This window comes from Vidua chalybeata, chromosome 7 (genome assembly GCF_026979565.1).
Source record: "Vidua chalybeata isolate OUT-0048 chromosome 7, bVidCha1 merged haplotype, whole genome shotgun sequence".
NCBI lineage: Eukaryota > Metazoa > Chordata > Aves > Passeriformes > Viduidae > Vidua > Vidua chalybeata.
The window spans coordinates 29765655-29781760 of record NC_071536.1 but is presented as its reverse complement, the minus strand read 5'-3'; the positions used below and the strand labels follow the sequence as shown (position 1 = coordinate 29781760).

At 38.4% G+C, this 16106-nt stretch overlaps 1 protein-coding gene across 2 annotated transcripts in view; it reads left to right on the top strand.

Moving 5' to 3' along the window:
• The window catches only part of SNX4 (sorting nexin 4), a 32780-nt gene extending 16981 nt beyond the window's left edge, over nt 1–15799 (top strand). For both annotated transcript variants that reach the window (XM_053948326.1, XM_053948325.1), the window contains exons 7-14: nt 2758–2830; nt 4342–4403; nt 5888–5953; nt 9805–9894; nt 11122–11221; nt 11973–12118; nt 13476–13590; nt 13912–15799. In XM_053948326.1, coding sequence (XP_053804301.1) covers nt 2758–2830; nt 4342–4403; nt 5888–5953; nt 9805–9894; nt 11122–11221; nt 11973–12118; nt 13476–13590; nt 13912–13959 — 700 coding nt within the window. In that variant the 3' untranslated portion in view covers nt 13960–15799. The remainder of the gene's footprint in view (nt 1–2757; nt 2831–4341; nt 4404–5887; nt 5954–9804; nt 9895–11121; nt 11222–11972; nt 12119–13475; nt 13591–13911) is intronic.
• Nucleotides 15800–16106: the final 307 nt, after the last annotated feature.

Here is a 16106-nt window from a genome sequence, read left to right as displayed (position 1 = left end):
CAGCTGAAACAAGGCTGCTCTTTGAGGTCAAATGTACACTGGAAACTAAACCTTCTTCTGTGAAAGCAATTTGTAGTTTCAATGGTGGAATTAAATGGTGATAAAAACATGGTATTCTGGTACTCAGAGTTAAATTTCTATCTACTGCAGACCTCTCTGATTTGGCCTCATGGCACTCATCCTTTCTTTCTCTTTCTGGGTTTTAATCAAAACCATAGCTTTTGGGTTTTGGTGGAAGAGTTCTTTAAAAAATCCTAAAGCCTTTCCTAAGGCTTTTATTTTTTTTTTAAGTAGCTCTCTGGGTTTTGTTTGGTTATTCAGGCAAGTGGCTTGTTTTTAGTGAACAGTTCTGTTCTTGTAGTATCTTTCTTCACAAAACAGGACAATGGCACTGCCTCTCCCGATGCAAGAAGGATTACTGCTGAATAAAATGCACAAAGTAAATAACTTATACTGAAATGCTGTCTACTGTAAAGGATTTTTTTTCTTTGCCAGTATCATAAAGGATTTTTTTGAAAGACCTGCTGGTGTTCCTGCACCAGTGTGACCTAATCAGTTCTTCATTTGTGTCTCAAGTTCTATTTAATAGCTCAGTTAAGTATCTAGACTGTTGCTAATGTTGCAGAACCAGTAAAACCAAATGAAAAGTGCTAGTTTAAAAAGCCTCAGTTACTGAGGGCCAAAACTGTGTCTTGTTTTACACTTCTACTGTTAGGATGCACTGGGAAGTAAGCATCCCTTTGTGTGCCTCACTGAGCTCTGTTTGGAAATTAGTTTATAATTATGTAACTTTTTTTTTTACATGAGCAGTGACTAGGACTTAAGCAAATAGTTGAGAAATAAACTTTTGCTCTGCAACACCACCAATCTCTTAAAACCAGTTTTTCCTGAAAATTGTATTTGTAAAATTTTCAACCTTCACAGAAGATTGGGAAAAAAATAGCAGCACTTTGGTTTATGCTTTTATGAGACAAAACAGAAGGCAGCTTAATTTTGAAGTAGCAATTTTTAAAAATTATTTTTTTAATTGAGGAAGAATTGGTCTGAGAGAAGATGTATTGCTGCTGAAGGCCAGGATACTGAAAGTCCTCCTAGGTTCCTGACTCTGGCCTTCAGGGAGTACAGCATTCCTAAAAGATTTCTTGTGGCAAAACAGGATAAATAAAACTTTACGTTATAAATTTCTGGAGTGGAAAGGGGAGTCTTCCTGAGCTGCAGGCATGCTTTTTAATCTTTTGTTTTTAGTTCAATTATTTCAAATATCTTCACTGTACGTGTCTGCAGCTGTCTGACATGCAGCCCTGGTGCATATTTTATAAAGTGTAAACTGAAAAGATTGCTCTCTAAATCTCACTGTGCAGATCAGTGACTACATTTCTTTTTCCCTGTACAGCTTCTCTGCTAACTTTTAAATCTTTTTATGTACTTTAACCCTGTGTGTGTCATAATGCTATTAAAAAATGCTTCTTGGAAATCAAAAATATTAGAAGTCATAATAAAGCTTTTACTTCCTGAATGTAAGGATGGAAATATTTTAGGGGAAGACTTCCTGGCAGGCGAGGAAGAGGTGTTAAATGAAAAACCCTGGAATTTCATACTTGGTCACCCAAAACAAGTGACCCAACTTATTTCAGTAAGACCTCTTGGGTACAAGCTATTCTGAAATACAAAGCTGGACTGTGTGCCTGTGGTGGGAGGAGGGATTAAGTTTTTTTTAATTCTTGAACATCAACCTGGAACACTAATCTTGGTCTCCTATTCCTTAATTTTAGTTGCATTCTTCTGTGTTTTTTTTTCAGATCATTGTTTAGTAATTTAGGTAAAGCTGTTTCTGGCTTCTCATCTGGATGAAATAAATACATTCTTGTGTACCAAAGTAGGTCATGAGCTAGACTTGTGTGTAGTAGGGAGGGTTTATGTGTACACAAGAGGCTGTTGCTGCAGTTTAATTAGTTGCCTGTCACTAGCAAAGCTGTGGCAAATGATTCAGCTTTGTTATTAGCAAGAGCTAAAGGTATCAGCTTAAATTGCTTCTGAAACCTAACTGGGCTGGCTGATAAAATGCCTCTTCTCCAGAAGTGACAGGCCAGCAGTATGCACAAGTCAGTTGCAATGGCTTCCCTGTCTGGTTCCTTATTGAGAGGTAGTGAGTTGATGGCCTTCAGCCATACATGGCTCCAGTGCAGGTACAAGTCTCAATAGGATTTCATATGTTACAGTTACTGTACAGATTAGCCTTGGGGAAATGTAATTGTAAATGTTTCCTTGAACCCCTAAAAAGATGTGCCCAAAACTGGATAGAGGCAGCTTGAAAGTAAAGTGTCTTTGTCAGGTCAGAAATTTAAACATGCTTCTATTGAGAAATATGCTTCAGCAGATTTTGCCTTTGTATTTGTTTCAAGCTTTCCTATTCACTAACCTTTGCTTGTATAAATCCCATTAAAAACCCCTAACAACAAAACAGTGATGTAATAACTTCAGCTAACTGCTCTTATTTCATAAAATTTTATCTCTTAATTCGATCTGAGCCTTCAACATTTGCATTTAAAAAACCAGCAATCATGCAAGTGTTGGGATGTTTGTTCACTTGAGGGAAATGAAACTCAGCAGTCACTTCTTTAGCAGTCTTCAGCTAATTCCACTCCAACACAATCCAGGCTCCGTCTTGCTGGCCGCGGGGCTGTGGCTCTATTGTGCATGCTGTGAAAGCTTGCTTTCATGATGGCTAATGATGTACTATCTGTTTCCTGCTCCCAGGAGATTTACTGAGCTAAAACACTACAGCGATGAACTGCAGTCTGTCATATCACACCTTCTGCGAGTCAGAGCTGTAAGTATTTCCCATGTGTGTCATGACAAATAGTATGATTTATTTATAAGGCAGTATTTCTTGTTTAGTCAAGAAAAGTAGTATATGTGTTCTAGAATAAGGGCGGTTTAGCCTGAGGGAGTCTGTCTCTGGAGTGTGGAGCAGGAGACAGCAAGAGGTGAGGGCACTGACTTTGTACAGATTTGGGAGGGGGAAGGAGTTCCAGATCTGATACTTGGGTTTGACAGTGCTAATCTGCCCTGCCCTGTGATAGTCACGTATCGCAGGGAGGGTTTCTAAAGAGGGTCGAGGCATCTGCTTCTCTCTGCTCAGCAGACAAGTTACTTTTGCTGGATGTTTGGTTTGGGAAGGGCCTCAAAACTCAGTTTTCTGGTCAGACGTATAATGAGCTTATAGTATGAATCCTTTATGCTTCCCAGTATGTATTTTCTTTTTTTGGCTCGTTCATTGATCTGCAATGAATAATAGTCTTTCTAATGATGGCAACAATTATGTAATACATTAAGACACTCTATGGATTGAGAGCGGAAGGTTGTTATTTTTTTAAAGACCTAAAAAGGAAATAAGAAATTACAATTCTAATAATGAGAGTATGATACTTCTTTTTAGTATGTTCAACAGGGATTTCTTTTTCAATGGACCTGTGTGGCAGAGAGGACAGCAATGGATTGCTCTGTTAAACTCAGATTCTTGAGAGAATTAATCACTCTCAAGAGTGATGTTCTACAGACAGTCCTGTTTTCTTAGGGTTGTGTGTATGAGATCTGTTGGGCAATTTGTTAATGTTTCCTTTTTACTACTGCTGTGACAAACATCATAATAACAATGGTAATTCTTGCAGAACTTTAATCTCATTCATTGGTACATCACAATTCCAAGGGCATTATCTGGATTACAACTCCCACTTCAGAGTGTACACGTGTCTTTTCTTCTGAAGTTTTGCCAGCATTGTAGTGCTGGCTGCAGCAGGTACTGGCACTCCAAACAGCTGAAATGACCTCTAGCTCAAGCAATGTGTTCTGTAATGGATAGTTCATTTCCTTTCCCTCAGTTCACTCAGCTGGATGGAAAAATCAAGTCACCTGTTAGAATTTTACTGACAGTATTGATGTCAAGATGGACTTCTGACTTGCTGTCTATAAATTAAATAAATGAGTGTGTGCATAAATTTGGCGTTATTTGGACAAAGAATGCCTTATATTTGATTATCAAAAACTGAAGGGAACTCGATTATGGTCTCCACAGACATATCCTATCAATGAGTACTTCCAAAGACAGATTTGAAATGCTACTTTTCAGCATAGCCTTGATTGTGACTTCAGTCTTCCAGGACTTAATGCTGTTGACTTTTATTTTTTTTTTCTTTCTGTAGTGGTTTATGTTAGATTTAGGCCTAATCTTGTTTACCTGTGTAAGAACATTAGGGCTTTAGCTTGGAGCATGTATGTGGGTTTTCACAAAGCAATTGCACTTAATGTTGATGACCAAAACCTGTCTCTAAAATGTTTTAGAGGGTAGCAGACCGGCTTTATGGTGTCTATAAAGTCCATGGGAACTACGGAAGAGTATTCAGGTAAGGGTTCATCCAGTTTTTAAATACATACATAGTTATGGGGAGAGAGAAGAGAATTTCTTGGTTGTGCTGTTATGCTTTCGAAAAGTATATTTGAAAAATTTCATCATCTGTCTTGAAAAACTCTGTATTGCAGTGCTAATGAGATTTCTGTGCTGCATGCAGAGATTGCCTGGTCTGCTGAGCTTAGCCTCTAGTGGAAGACTACAGCTTTTTCCTTTGTGTACCAGACCTTTGGGCCTCTGCTGCTGCCTTGGCATTTTGCTTCTTCAGAAAGTAACTCGCTATTCTTCATGCAGTTGTCTCTGGAAAAGCTTCTAGGTTCTTTTAATGGATAAAAATCAACAATTATATCTATCCAATTTTAGTAGCTTTTAGAAGTGAATTTGCCAATCGTTTTTTTGATTTATATGAGGGAATTGCATGCTCAAGTTTTCCATCTCACTGGAGAATTCAAGAATCTAAACTTCTGGTTAAGGGAAACCTCCTGCTTCTACACACTGTTCAAGTGCTAAATTTAATTCTCTGGGTTAATGGATTGCAGATGTCTTTCTCATTGGGGGTTTTAAAATGAAATTAGGTGTAGTTCTGTAATAACACAAAGACAAATATCAACATCAGCAGAGTGGAATGTTTATGAAAAAGTGAAGGACAGAATAGATGCATTACACATAAATTATGCGAAATATAAGGAGAACCTCTTTTTTCCTTGTAAAAAGAGTTGTGGGTATAATTCTTGTAACTAAGAACTCTCATAAGGTTTCTCAAAGCTGAGAACACAATTAAAATGGCAGAGTACATACCAGGATGTCCAGAATAAGTCTCTTGCTATCTTTGTTGTAGCTCTGTTTTTTTCTTTTTCTAAGTAATATCTCTAATGTAAATAGGTAGTTGAGACAACTGCAAGTTGGATTTTTTTTTAATGAATAGAACTGAACAAGAGTCTACTATGAAAACATAAAGCTACATACATAAAATAGTTTCAGGAGAAGTAAAATACTTACAAAAGTCAAATTCACCCTTTGGTTTTTTGAATGAGAGGCTTCTATCTTCTATCTCATAAGTCTGGAAAGCTTACGTTAGGTTAGGGTTAGGCTTCTTCGTGAGCCCAAAATGTATTTCAGAAAGTTCACCATTGTCATTGTCCCTTGGTCCATTTACATTAAGTGCTTGGTGGTTTGGTTTTGTTTATTTGATTTTGTTTTGAATTTCAACTACTTAAACGAGATTATGCTCAAAACCCATCCCAAACTAACTATATTTGTGACTGTGAGTTTAGGGATAATTGTTTTACAGAGTGCCATAAATGGCCTTGTCACATTGTCAGTGCTGTTCCTTAAAGTAAAAAACCAGTTTGGCCAACTCTAACTTTGAGGCAGTTTCCATTCAGGTGTCACCTGGAAAGAAACTATATACAGGATGCAGCTTATTAACTTCCCTTACCCTTCATGTGTGATGTTGTTTCTCGTTTGTTTTTCCTACAGTGAGTGGAGTGCAATAGAGAAGGAGATGGGGGATGGGTTGCAGAGTGCTGGCCACCACATGGATGTGTAAGTACTGACTGAATATCTGATAGTTTGATGTAAGCCAGATGTGGAACTCTCCCTCTTTCCTCTCTTTTCCCTCAACCCCAAAGTGCATATGAGTACCAAGAAAGTTGGGGGTGCATTGTTTTTAGGTATACAGTGTTTCTGTGCCTTGGATGCAGGCACAGTTTTAGCATCCATATACTGTATTAAGTAGCTCAAAAAACCTCAGGAGAACCAGAGGGGTTTCTTTTTTTATTATTATTTTGAAATCGTAGAAGTGTTTGGAATCCTTCCAGTTTTTCTTTTAAGCTACTATGCCAGAAACTGGTGGAATACAACTTTAATGTACTACAGACCTGATGAGATCCATTTGGTTTTGATAGCAGCATTTTGTACCATGCTGTAGATGGTACACAGATTTGGACTTAATTACAGGGAGTTAAGAAATTTAATTAATCAGCCCCAAAACTCCAGTGGATTCTTGAAACAAACACTGACTGGATATAATAAAGAATCCTCTCTCTTTGCATCTTTAGAGTCATTTGGCAGCGTATGTGAAGCACAACCTTCAAAATAAGAGTCTGGCACTTGGGAGTGCTCACAGAAGTGGTATTCTAAGCTCATGGCTTCTGCTTTTCAGGTAGTCACATATAGCAAGTGACACAGCATTCCTTACCACTCTGATTCCTCTTCTGTAATCCCACACAGCAGATAAACAACAACTCCAGCAAGAGATGGAAGCTGTTTTACACTTTATGCAATATTTGTACTGATTAAGTGTAATTCCTGTGGAAATAAAGTTCTCTGGTTTAGTTTATAGGGCAGATTTACATATGTACTACTGCCTGATTGTTGTTGTGGTGTCAGGTTAACAGGTTAATTGTTACTGTCCTTGCCAAGTGGAAGGGTTTGAAGAGCCATGCCCTCAGCTTCTTTAGAGTAATTCTGCTTTTAGCAAATGTTTAAGAATTGGACCACTTCTGAATAATTTACTCACAGGTCTGTGTTTTGTCTAATGGGGTGGTTTCCATACAAGAAAAGCTGTAATATTTTCATGGCAGAGGGCTCTGGTGAGAACAAAGAATGGAGAATGCATTCTAGTTTCAGAAGAAAAGTAATTAAAGCAGGGGTGGAACACAATGTTAAGCACCTACTGCGGTAGGCAGGAAATGAAGAGATTGTGAACACTTGGTATGATATAGTGGAGTTAAGGAATCACAGAAAGGTTTTCAGTGGTTCAGATACACCACACGAAAATGTCAAACACCTGGAAATGCATAACCAATTAAAAGAAGTTTGTCTCACTTCTCAATCAGGAGGCTGAACCCTCTCACACATCCGTAATATTTAATATTTCTGTCTGTAACACAGGGCTAAAGATCCAGAGTAATGGCAGTGGGTAACTGCTGTTGTGGGTAATTTTACTCACTGCATGAAGTCTGAGGTGGCTTTCATTGTCTGTCATCTCCTGTGCTCTGGCACTCTTGTACAATAGTAATCCCTTAGTGATGACAATCAAGCAAGAAGCAGCAGTTGTGAAGTTCAGGAACTCATTCAGTGACCCATGTGGTCTCCTAGCAGTAAGGTTCATATCTGTGATTTCTTTAAAGTGTAACTTTCCCGTTCTGTTACCATTCCCGTAACATCAGGTGGGAATTTATTGCAACAAAAAGCTACTTCTAGAAGGTAGCCCAATATAGATGTTAAACTTCAAAACTAATTTAATTATTCCCTTTCTACCCCATATGGTGTAGTCTTTACTAGATGTTTATTTAAACTTTTGAGTAGTTATTGGTTAGTGTGATCTATAACTCCTAAAAGTTTGGAGAAGACACCCCAAAGCTTCTCTGGGTGTGTGCTTTATTACAAGATGAGGCTTGCTAAAGTGACAGAGAATGCTGAGAAGGTTGGAGTGAGTGGCTATGGCTAGCATTTAAAAGATGAAAGAAAAAAGTGCCAGACCTTTGACTTCTGTCCTTTATTCCATTAATGAGTGACCCTTTATCTCTGTATCAACTAGACTGACATTCTATATTGAACCAATCTAAACTAAAACAAGGGTTCAGTTGACAGCTTACACAAAGAGTGAGACCATTATCATGTACCTTTAGAACTTAATGCAATGTTTCTCCTTAACACTTTCTCTAGTTTGCCTAAGTTTATGCAGTCAGAAATGTAACTTTTCTTATTACATTTTTTTCCTCCCAAATAAAACTTATTATAAAAACCTGCCTAGGTAAGGTAGGATTTTGTTTGGTGAGATTTTTTGGTTGTTTGTTTTTAAAGTTCTTTTCTGAGAGTTGATCTGCCACACATGAGCTCTAGCACTGCTCTAAACTTAGATCTTACTTGAAAATGAAATGTGGTCCATCTGCTGCCCTGAGAAATCTAACCACTATACGAAAATTATTGCACTGCAGAACTTAAAATAGGGCAAGCTATTTATGACCTTTGTGGCTGCAGGATTTTTTCAGAACAAGTGTATTTTTCAACAGTTTTGACTTAGTCCTTACGTTGATTCATAATATGAATTCTTGTTCTCCCTGTTCTTTAATCCCTTCTACTTAAACTTGTCTGCTGTTGCTGACCACTTCATATGTTATATTTATTCACCAAGAGCCTTGGTAGGGCTTTTCCTGGGTGTGCCATGTCTTTGATTTCACAGAGCATCAAAACAACTTATCATACTTGCAAAGTTCCCAAATTCATGTTGCTCCTTCCCTTTCAGCTTGAGACTGTGCCACTTCTTCCACAGAGCAAATTACTGGAGAAGCATAGGGAGAAAAGGAAAAATAGAAAGATTCTGCAAAAACTTGAAAGCCAAGAGGTGCTATAATTAGCATTTGGGTCACGTTGTGCTGGTTGCTAGAGAAGAATGGACATATGCTCACTTCAGAGAGCCTGCAGGTGTGTGAGATTGCCACATGGCTGAGAATCCAGACTGAGTTAGCAGAATAGATGAAGGTGTTTGTGTGGGATCTCATTCATCCTGGTTATCTCCAGTGGCACATACCCTGAGTCCAGGCCACAGAGGAATCTGATTTCTTGGCTGTGCCCAGTGAGATGTGCAGATAGCTGTAGGCCTGTCCCTACAAAATCTGTCCAAGACAATCACCTTGGTTAGCAAGAACACACTAAATACTCAAATAAGCAGTATCAACTAGAAAAATAAAGTGCTTTTTTCCACTTGTAGCCTAAATAACAAAACTCTTACCGAATGCAAGAGCTGCAGATTTGGTCCAAGCCCTTGTACTTCAGATTTCTCCCTAAAAGGGGCGTTAAACTTCCTGTTGCTGTGAATTAACATGGCTGACTTACACAGCAGACAAAGCTATAGGCTTTGAAGGAGCTGAAGAAGGGACCTAATGTTGTGGTGTTCAGGGCACCCCTGTGAGTTATGAATAACAAGCCATGAAAGCAGCTCTGCTTTTCAGAAGGTGTGATGTTCACATTCTTGGCCCTTAATGCTTTAAGCTTTGAAGGATTTCTTTTGCACAGTGTCTTTTTTTTTTTTTTTTTTTTTTGTCTTGGTGCTGCCTATTGACTGTCCACTGAAGAAAAGGAATAAATTGGGGTTTTTTTCTGTAAGAAAAGCTGTCTCATCTTCAGCAGGAGACTTATGATAGGTTTTGTACTTGTCAAAAGATTCATTGTACAATGAATCAATATAACAACCAAAGAAGCAGGCTCACAGGAATGTTGACATTAGCTGATTCAGAGTTTAATTAAAAACAAAGAAAAAACCCTTTTTGGAAGTGCTCTGTGCTGTTTGCCACAGGTGTTTCTGTCAAACAGGTGTTGTCCCTTGTAACTGGATGTGTATCCTTAAAGGTTAATCAGCTTTACGTTTAACTGTGGCTGGTTTTCACTAGATATGCAGCTTCTATTGATGACATACTGGAAGAAGAGGAGCACTATGCAGATCAGCTGAAGGAGTATCTCTTCTATGCTGAAGCACTGCGGTATGTACAGAAGTCTAGAGCTCAAAATGAAGCGGTAGTCCTTTTCTCTAATGTGATGTTGATGTTTAATTTAGTCTGGTATCCTTTTGTGTTCTCTGAGAAGAGGAAATTCCAGTGTTGTGGAGTCTCCATGTTCTTGTTTCTTATTCTGCTTACTTGTACTCGATTGCCAGCAATACAAATTAGAACTGATCTGATCAGTAGTGAAAAGACAGAAATGTTAGAATCTGTATACTATAGAAGAAAATGCTGTTTATTCCTCTGGTTCCATTGTTACCTTGGCTTTTGGTGTAATAGTGCTCCAATGTGTTGAAAGCTCCAGCTTTCAAATGAGATAGGCCAAACAGAGCTGTTACAACCATTATAAATTCCAGGAGCTTTCAAAGTGCTCAGCATAACGTTCATCTGCTGCACAGTCATGTGCATTTAAATACCAACTTTTTGTTTTGTTTTATGTTAGTCTTTGTCAGTCACCCGTAACAAGCATGGACACAAAAGCAAATTGCTTTATGCTGCAAGGCTGTGCATAAAGCTATTGTACTTTACAAGGGTTGGCTCTGAACCTCTTGCAGAGGTCCAGTAGTGAATTGGGTTGGCGATTGCAGGGGCTGCTGTGTGGGAACCTGGAGCACTGGTAGCCTCTCCTGGGAGACAAACGTGCATCTGGCTGTGCAGTATGGATGTAGCATCACCAGCCCACACAGGACTGGGAGTTACTGCAGGTGGTCAGAGGAAACTCCTCTTTTCCAGATGAAAGGCACTGTATGAGTCTAGAAGCAGTTTATTGTTTCATTGTTTAAGAAAGAAAATGTGATGAATTTTATGATTGATAGATTGCTGCTGTGACAGGTACCTTCTCCAAGTATCTTTTGTCAAAGCTGTGATATTTCTGTAATGTATTTTGAATTAAACTGTTTTACAGTGGTGTCCTTAAGGAGATGGTAGGGCTTGTATTGCTGAGTGTATCTTGGAATGATTCTATAAAGAGAAGCAGAATGCTGTTTTACTAAGAACTTTATTTATACTTTGATGCAAACTTGCTTAACTACGGCATTTGCAGAGTTATGCAGTCTGTGATAGGGCTGTTGAATTTGGGCTAGATGAATAATTAGAGGTGCTTCCTGTCAAAAAGCAAACAAAACATGATGCTATCTGTAAAGTGTAAATGGAGGGAAACGTAGCAAAACAAAGTATTTAATGACAGATCTTTCATGACTTACTTTTCAGGGCAGTTTGCAGGAAGCATGAACTAATGCAATATGATTTGGAAATGGCTGCACAGGATTTAACATCTAAGAAACAGCAGTGTGAGGAGCTGGCAACAGGAGTGAGTCTTTTTCCACTTTCTTCTCCAAGATACCTCTTTCTGAATTTATTTTTTACTTGAGCCAAGTTACTTAGAATGATATTTAAATGGCACCAGCATGCTGGCTGCTGCTTTTGAGAAGTGGTATCATATGAGCTGGAGACATGTGAGGTTTAAAGTAACTTGGTTCTTGGAGACTTAAACTGTTAGTGCCAAATGTCTTTTATTGAATACTGAGCAAGTAAAAGGTTGCAGTAAATATGACTGGAGCAGAATAACACTCTGTCTATAGACAACTCTATCCTAAAGATGAAAATGTTGGGAATTCTGAAAGACTGCCTTTTGAACAGTGGGTGTTATTGATATGTTGTGTTAGTCCATTTTATATGGGAGATAACATTACCTAAAATATTATCTGAAAATGGTAACTGACAGTTTTAGAATTTTTAATGTTGCTCTTGGATCTATTGATCTTCTTTATGGAATGCCTATATGGCTTTTGTTTCTCTTAGTTTCTTTCCTAATTCACTTACTAGGAAGGATGCTCTGAAAGTTCTCCCTTGTCAGCCTTAAAGTGTTTGAACATCAAATTACCTCCTCCCCACTTTGCTTAGTCTAACCTGAGTCACCAGAATACTTACTAAATAATGAAATGGAAATTAAAGCAAAAAAAATCAGCCAAATAGTAATCACAAATGCCAATAAAAGTCACCTGATGTCCTGTGGCTGTGCTCAGAACATGCCAAACCTAGAGTATCCTTGTTTTTTGTAGACTGTGAGAACCTTCTCCCTGAAGGGGATGACCAGCAAGCTCTTTGGGCAAGAAACCCCTGAGCAGAGGGAAGCCAAGATAAAGGTTCTAGAAGAGCAGATACAGGAAGGAGAAGAGCAACTGAAGTCTAAAAATCTGGAGGGCAGGTAAATGGACTTGACTGTTTCAAAGAAAACACAGGGGCTTGTCTTAGCAAAAGTCCTTGACTGGATGCTCTTGAAGGTGTTTGCATTTTATAAGTGTTTTTAATATATTCTTGGTGTTTATGAGCTGTCTATAAAAGCTCCTGTCAGCTGCAAGTTGTGAAATAAAGTGCAGTACATGCAGTTAGCTTCTGGTCTGAGTGTATGGCTTATGTAAAACCTGATGACTTTCCCAGTTACTGAGCCCACTCTAATGGCTGGCTTGCATGCTTTTATGTTCCACTAGTAATATATTTAGCAGGTGGGCTTGGAGGTCTGCAGCTGAATAGGCTGAGACTCAAAGGCTGATTTGCTTCAAATACAGTATTTAGTTTGGTTTATGTGTAAGGGTGCTGAGCCCATATTCTGCAACTTCTCCGATGGGGGACACCTTACTCCTGTTTGAAAGAGATTAGAAGGTCTGGGAAATTGTGTTTGGGTAACTGCTTCTTGGTGGTAAAATGAAATTTTCTTCAGGTATGCAAAAATTAAAAATAGGAACTAACATTCTTAAAGCAGTGGGATTTTGTCAAAGCATGTCTGTCATATAACACAAGGGGTAAACGTGGTATCTCCTGATATGTTAGCATTAGAGCTGGAAAGATAAGACTAGTTCATGAATACCTCAAAGCAACAACACTCAGTAAATGCAATATCTTAATAATTTTGGCAGATGTATTCGAGATGTGCTTTTGTAGCTCTGGAAGCAATTTTCAAGTGAATGCTAGTCCAGCACAAGTGAAAGTAGGAATTACAGGTATATGCCTCCATTTTAGTTAAGGAGACCTGACTACACATCACCAAACCAACAAAATTAATTTCTGAAGTGAATTATCCAAGTTAAATTTGCATTGTAAATGTTTATTGTACTTGACTGTCTCATATCCTGACAAGCAAGTGAGTTTTCACACTGAAGAGATGAAGATTCTGACTTGACAATTGAAAAAGAAACATGCAGTGTTGTGTGCTGAATGTTGGCATAAAGATAATTAGTTACCCCAACAGACTCTGAAGGAAAAAAAGTATATTCTGACTTATGCTGGTTCTATGGCAGGGATACTTCCTGGGGAAAAAAAAAAAAACACCAAACCAAGCAAACACCCTAATGTATCCTGTGAAACGCTAGGTTAAAAACCTTAAAAAGAAGATGGAGAATTAGGTAGTGGTGCCAGTTGTAAAATGAGGACACTGAGGGATGCATAATATTTGTAGGACTTGATTTACTGACTGAAAGATGGAGCACTCTGTCATACACAGCTTCTCTGCTGAGGGTGGAACATGTAAAACACTTCCTAACAGAAGTCATTGCTTTGAATTTCAGAGACTTTGTGAAAAGTGCCTGGGCTGACATTGAACGGTTTAAAGAGCAGAAGAATCATGATTTGAAGGAGGCACTTATAAGCTATGCTGTTATGCAGATTAGCATGTGCAAAAAGGTACGTGTGGCTTGGGAAGGCTGGTCTAGTGTGTTTGTCCTGTCAGCAGGGGGGCAGATGCACTGTCAGTAACTGGGAACATGGCAGTCACAGAAGATTGGAAGTCACTACCATAAAACCTCCCATATAGTCTCCTCTTGAACTCAGTGACATGTTAATGTTGAGATAGACAGGGTGGCCCAATTTCAATATGGTCTCTGCCTTCTTCTCTGAAGTTCTATGGGACTTCTTTGTAGAGTCTTCTGTTGAAGACAGTTGTGGATGAGGTTTGCAAATAAAGTATATTTCCACCTATTGATTTTTTAACTGTTCTCTTAAAAGGGAATTCAGGTTTGGACAAATGCAAAGGAATGCTTCAGCAAGATGTGACAATCTGGACATGAATTCCTCCTCCAAGTGCCAGAGAATGGAAGCACAGTGTATAACACCAATGTTATATTGCTACATGACTTACATACAAATCATGAAATAAATGTAATTGTTAATAAAGGATGAAAAGAACATGTTGTTAAATGTTTAGCCCTGACTGCCACTTCGGTGGCACGTTTTATATGTGGTAGCAAAGAATGCAGGGGTAAAAGAGTTACTGAAAACTACAGCTCTGTATTGGACAAAGGTACTGGGAAAGTTATCCCAGAAAGTATGAACTAAACTGTTCAGAGACTTGTGAAACACCATGCTCTGTAATGTGTAGATCACTTCCAGATGCCCTTCTTTCCAACCCTTGCTGTTTAGAATTTTTAATGCTCAAGGGTGCTTTGGTTTTATAATGGGGCACACAGTTGTGTTCTCAAGGTCTACACCATAAGAGGACAAAAAATGAAATATTGTAATGCCTAGAGTTCATATTTAAATGCCTTTGCATGTCCATAGAGAAATATGTTTTTCCAGAGTTCAGGTTAAGCAGTCTCAAACTCCTGAGATGTTTGAAACTCTCTACAGTAGAGGTGTTGTACAGTGGTTTGATAACAATATTCTGCATTTACTGGTTCCCACTTCAGTTTTGATACGGGCATTGATTTCTTACTAAACTTCTTCCTGCAAGTAAAGGCAACTGGTGATTCAGCTGAGCAGAAAAACCAAAGTCAAAGCTGGTAAGAAGCAGATGCAACTTCTCTTTGGTTGTTTGGAACCTGTTTACACTTGGTGTGAATCTGGCCTGTGGCACCTGTAACTGAAGTGGTTTGGTTCTTAAACAAACAGTTCTTAATGAAGGTGCTGAAATAATAAACCTGGTGCAGCTTCTGTCATACTTCAGAGCAGTGATGTGCAGAACCCACAATGAACCAAGGTGTCTGTTTGGCCCTTGTGATGATGTTTCAGTGTGTGTGAGTGTGTGTAAATGTGTAATACACACCTGTATAACATGATTTGCAGTTACAGGATGTACATTAAATGTTTCCAATTATGAAAATCTCTTACCACTGTCTAATACTGGGCTTTTTCTACATCCTTACTGAAAGTTCCTGAAGTCTTGTGGAATTTGTCAGACTTGATTGGTAGTCCTGAAGGAAGCTTTGTAATAATCTGTTGAAAAGTGTATTTAATTATTTTGGATTATAACACTATTCAGATTTTTTTTGTAAGAGATACTCCCAAAAGTCCTTAAATGTTCTTTCGATAAAACTATCTAAATGTATTTACTGGTATGTCCCATGTTACTTTTGTCTCTTCAACCTTGCTTTTCTATAAAACCATTGTAAAGAATGCATAGGTCTGGTGCACACTACAGCTTAAAACTCTGAAGTAAAGTGCTGGTACTCTGAAAACCTGTGTTGGCTTTTCCAAAGCATGTGACAGTGACATGCCTGGCTGCAAGATGATGTTGGGCACAAAGCAAAGAGGTCTCTTCCTTTAAACATTGGAGAAGCATTGTTCCATTCAGAGGTTGCAGTGTCTGGTTCTGAGCAGGCTGAAGGACTCTCACATTCCAAACCAAGAAGTTGCACACTTGATGTATTCAGTAAACCTTCTAAAAGAGTGGTGCCTTAACACAATACCATGAGGCGCTCAGAGTAGGTATTTTTCATGCACTTTGATTTTTGGTAGATCTTTCTGGTGCCTCCTTCCACATGTCACTTGCTGTACAGCTCATTAAATGTATTAGTATGCCTTTTTTTTCCTTGCTAGTTGTACTAAAATTTAAGAAGGGAACAAAACAGTTCTTGTAAGTTTTGTGCCAAATAAGATAAATAAAATTGCTCTTTGATATTTTTGTTATTGTTTTTTTGTAAAAAGCTCTGTCTTTCCTATTTTGAAAACTGCTGTTTGATTTCTTGAAAGTGGTTCTTGTCCATTTTAGCTCTCAAGTGGCCTCCAAATTTGGGTTTAAAATTTGGTGAACTGTGCACAGCTCTCCCTTTAGGTAGGAACATAGTGCTAAGGCCAAAATTAGATGCTTGCTACAAGTCAGCTGTGTGAATTTCATGTGTGTCTCCATCTAGTTAAGAGACAGTGCTTTTGAAGACATTTTGCATTATTTGTAAAATTATGTGAAAGGCAAATTAAGGGTAATT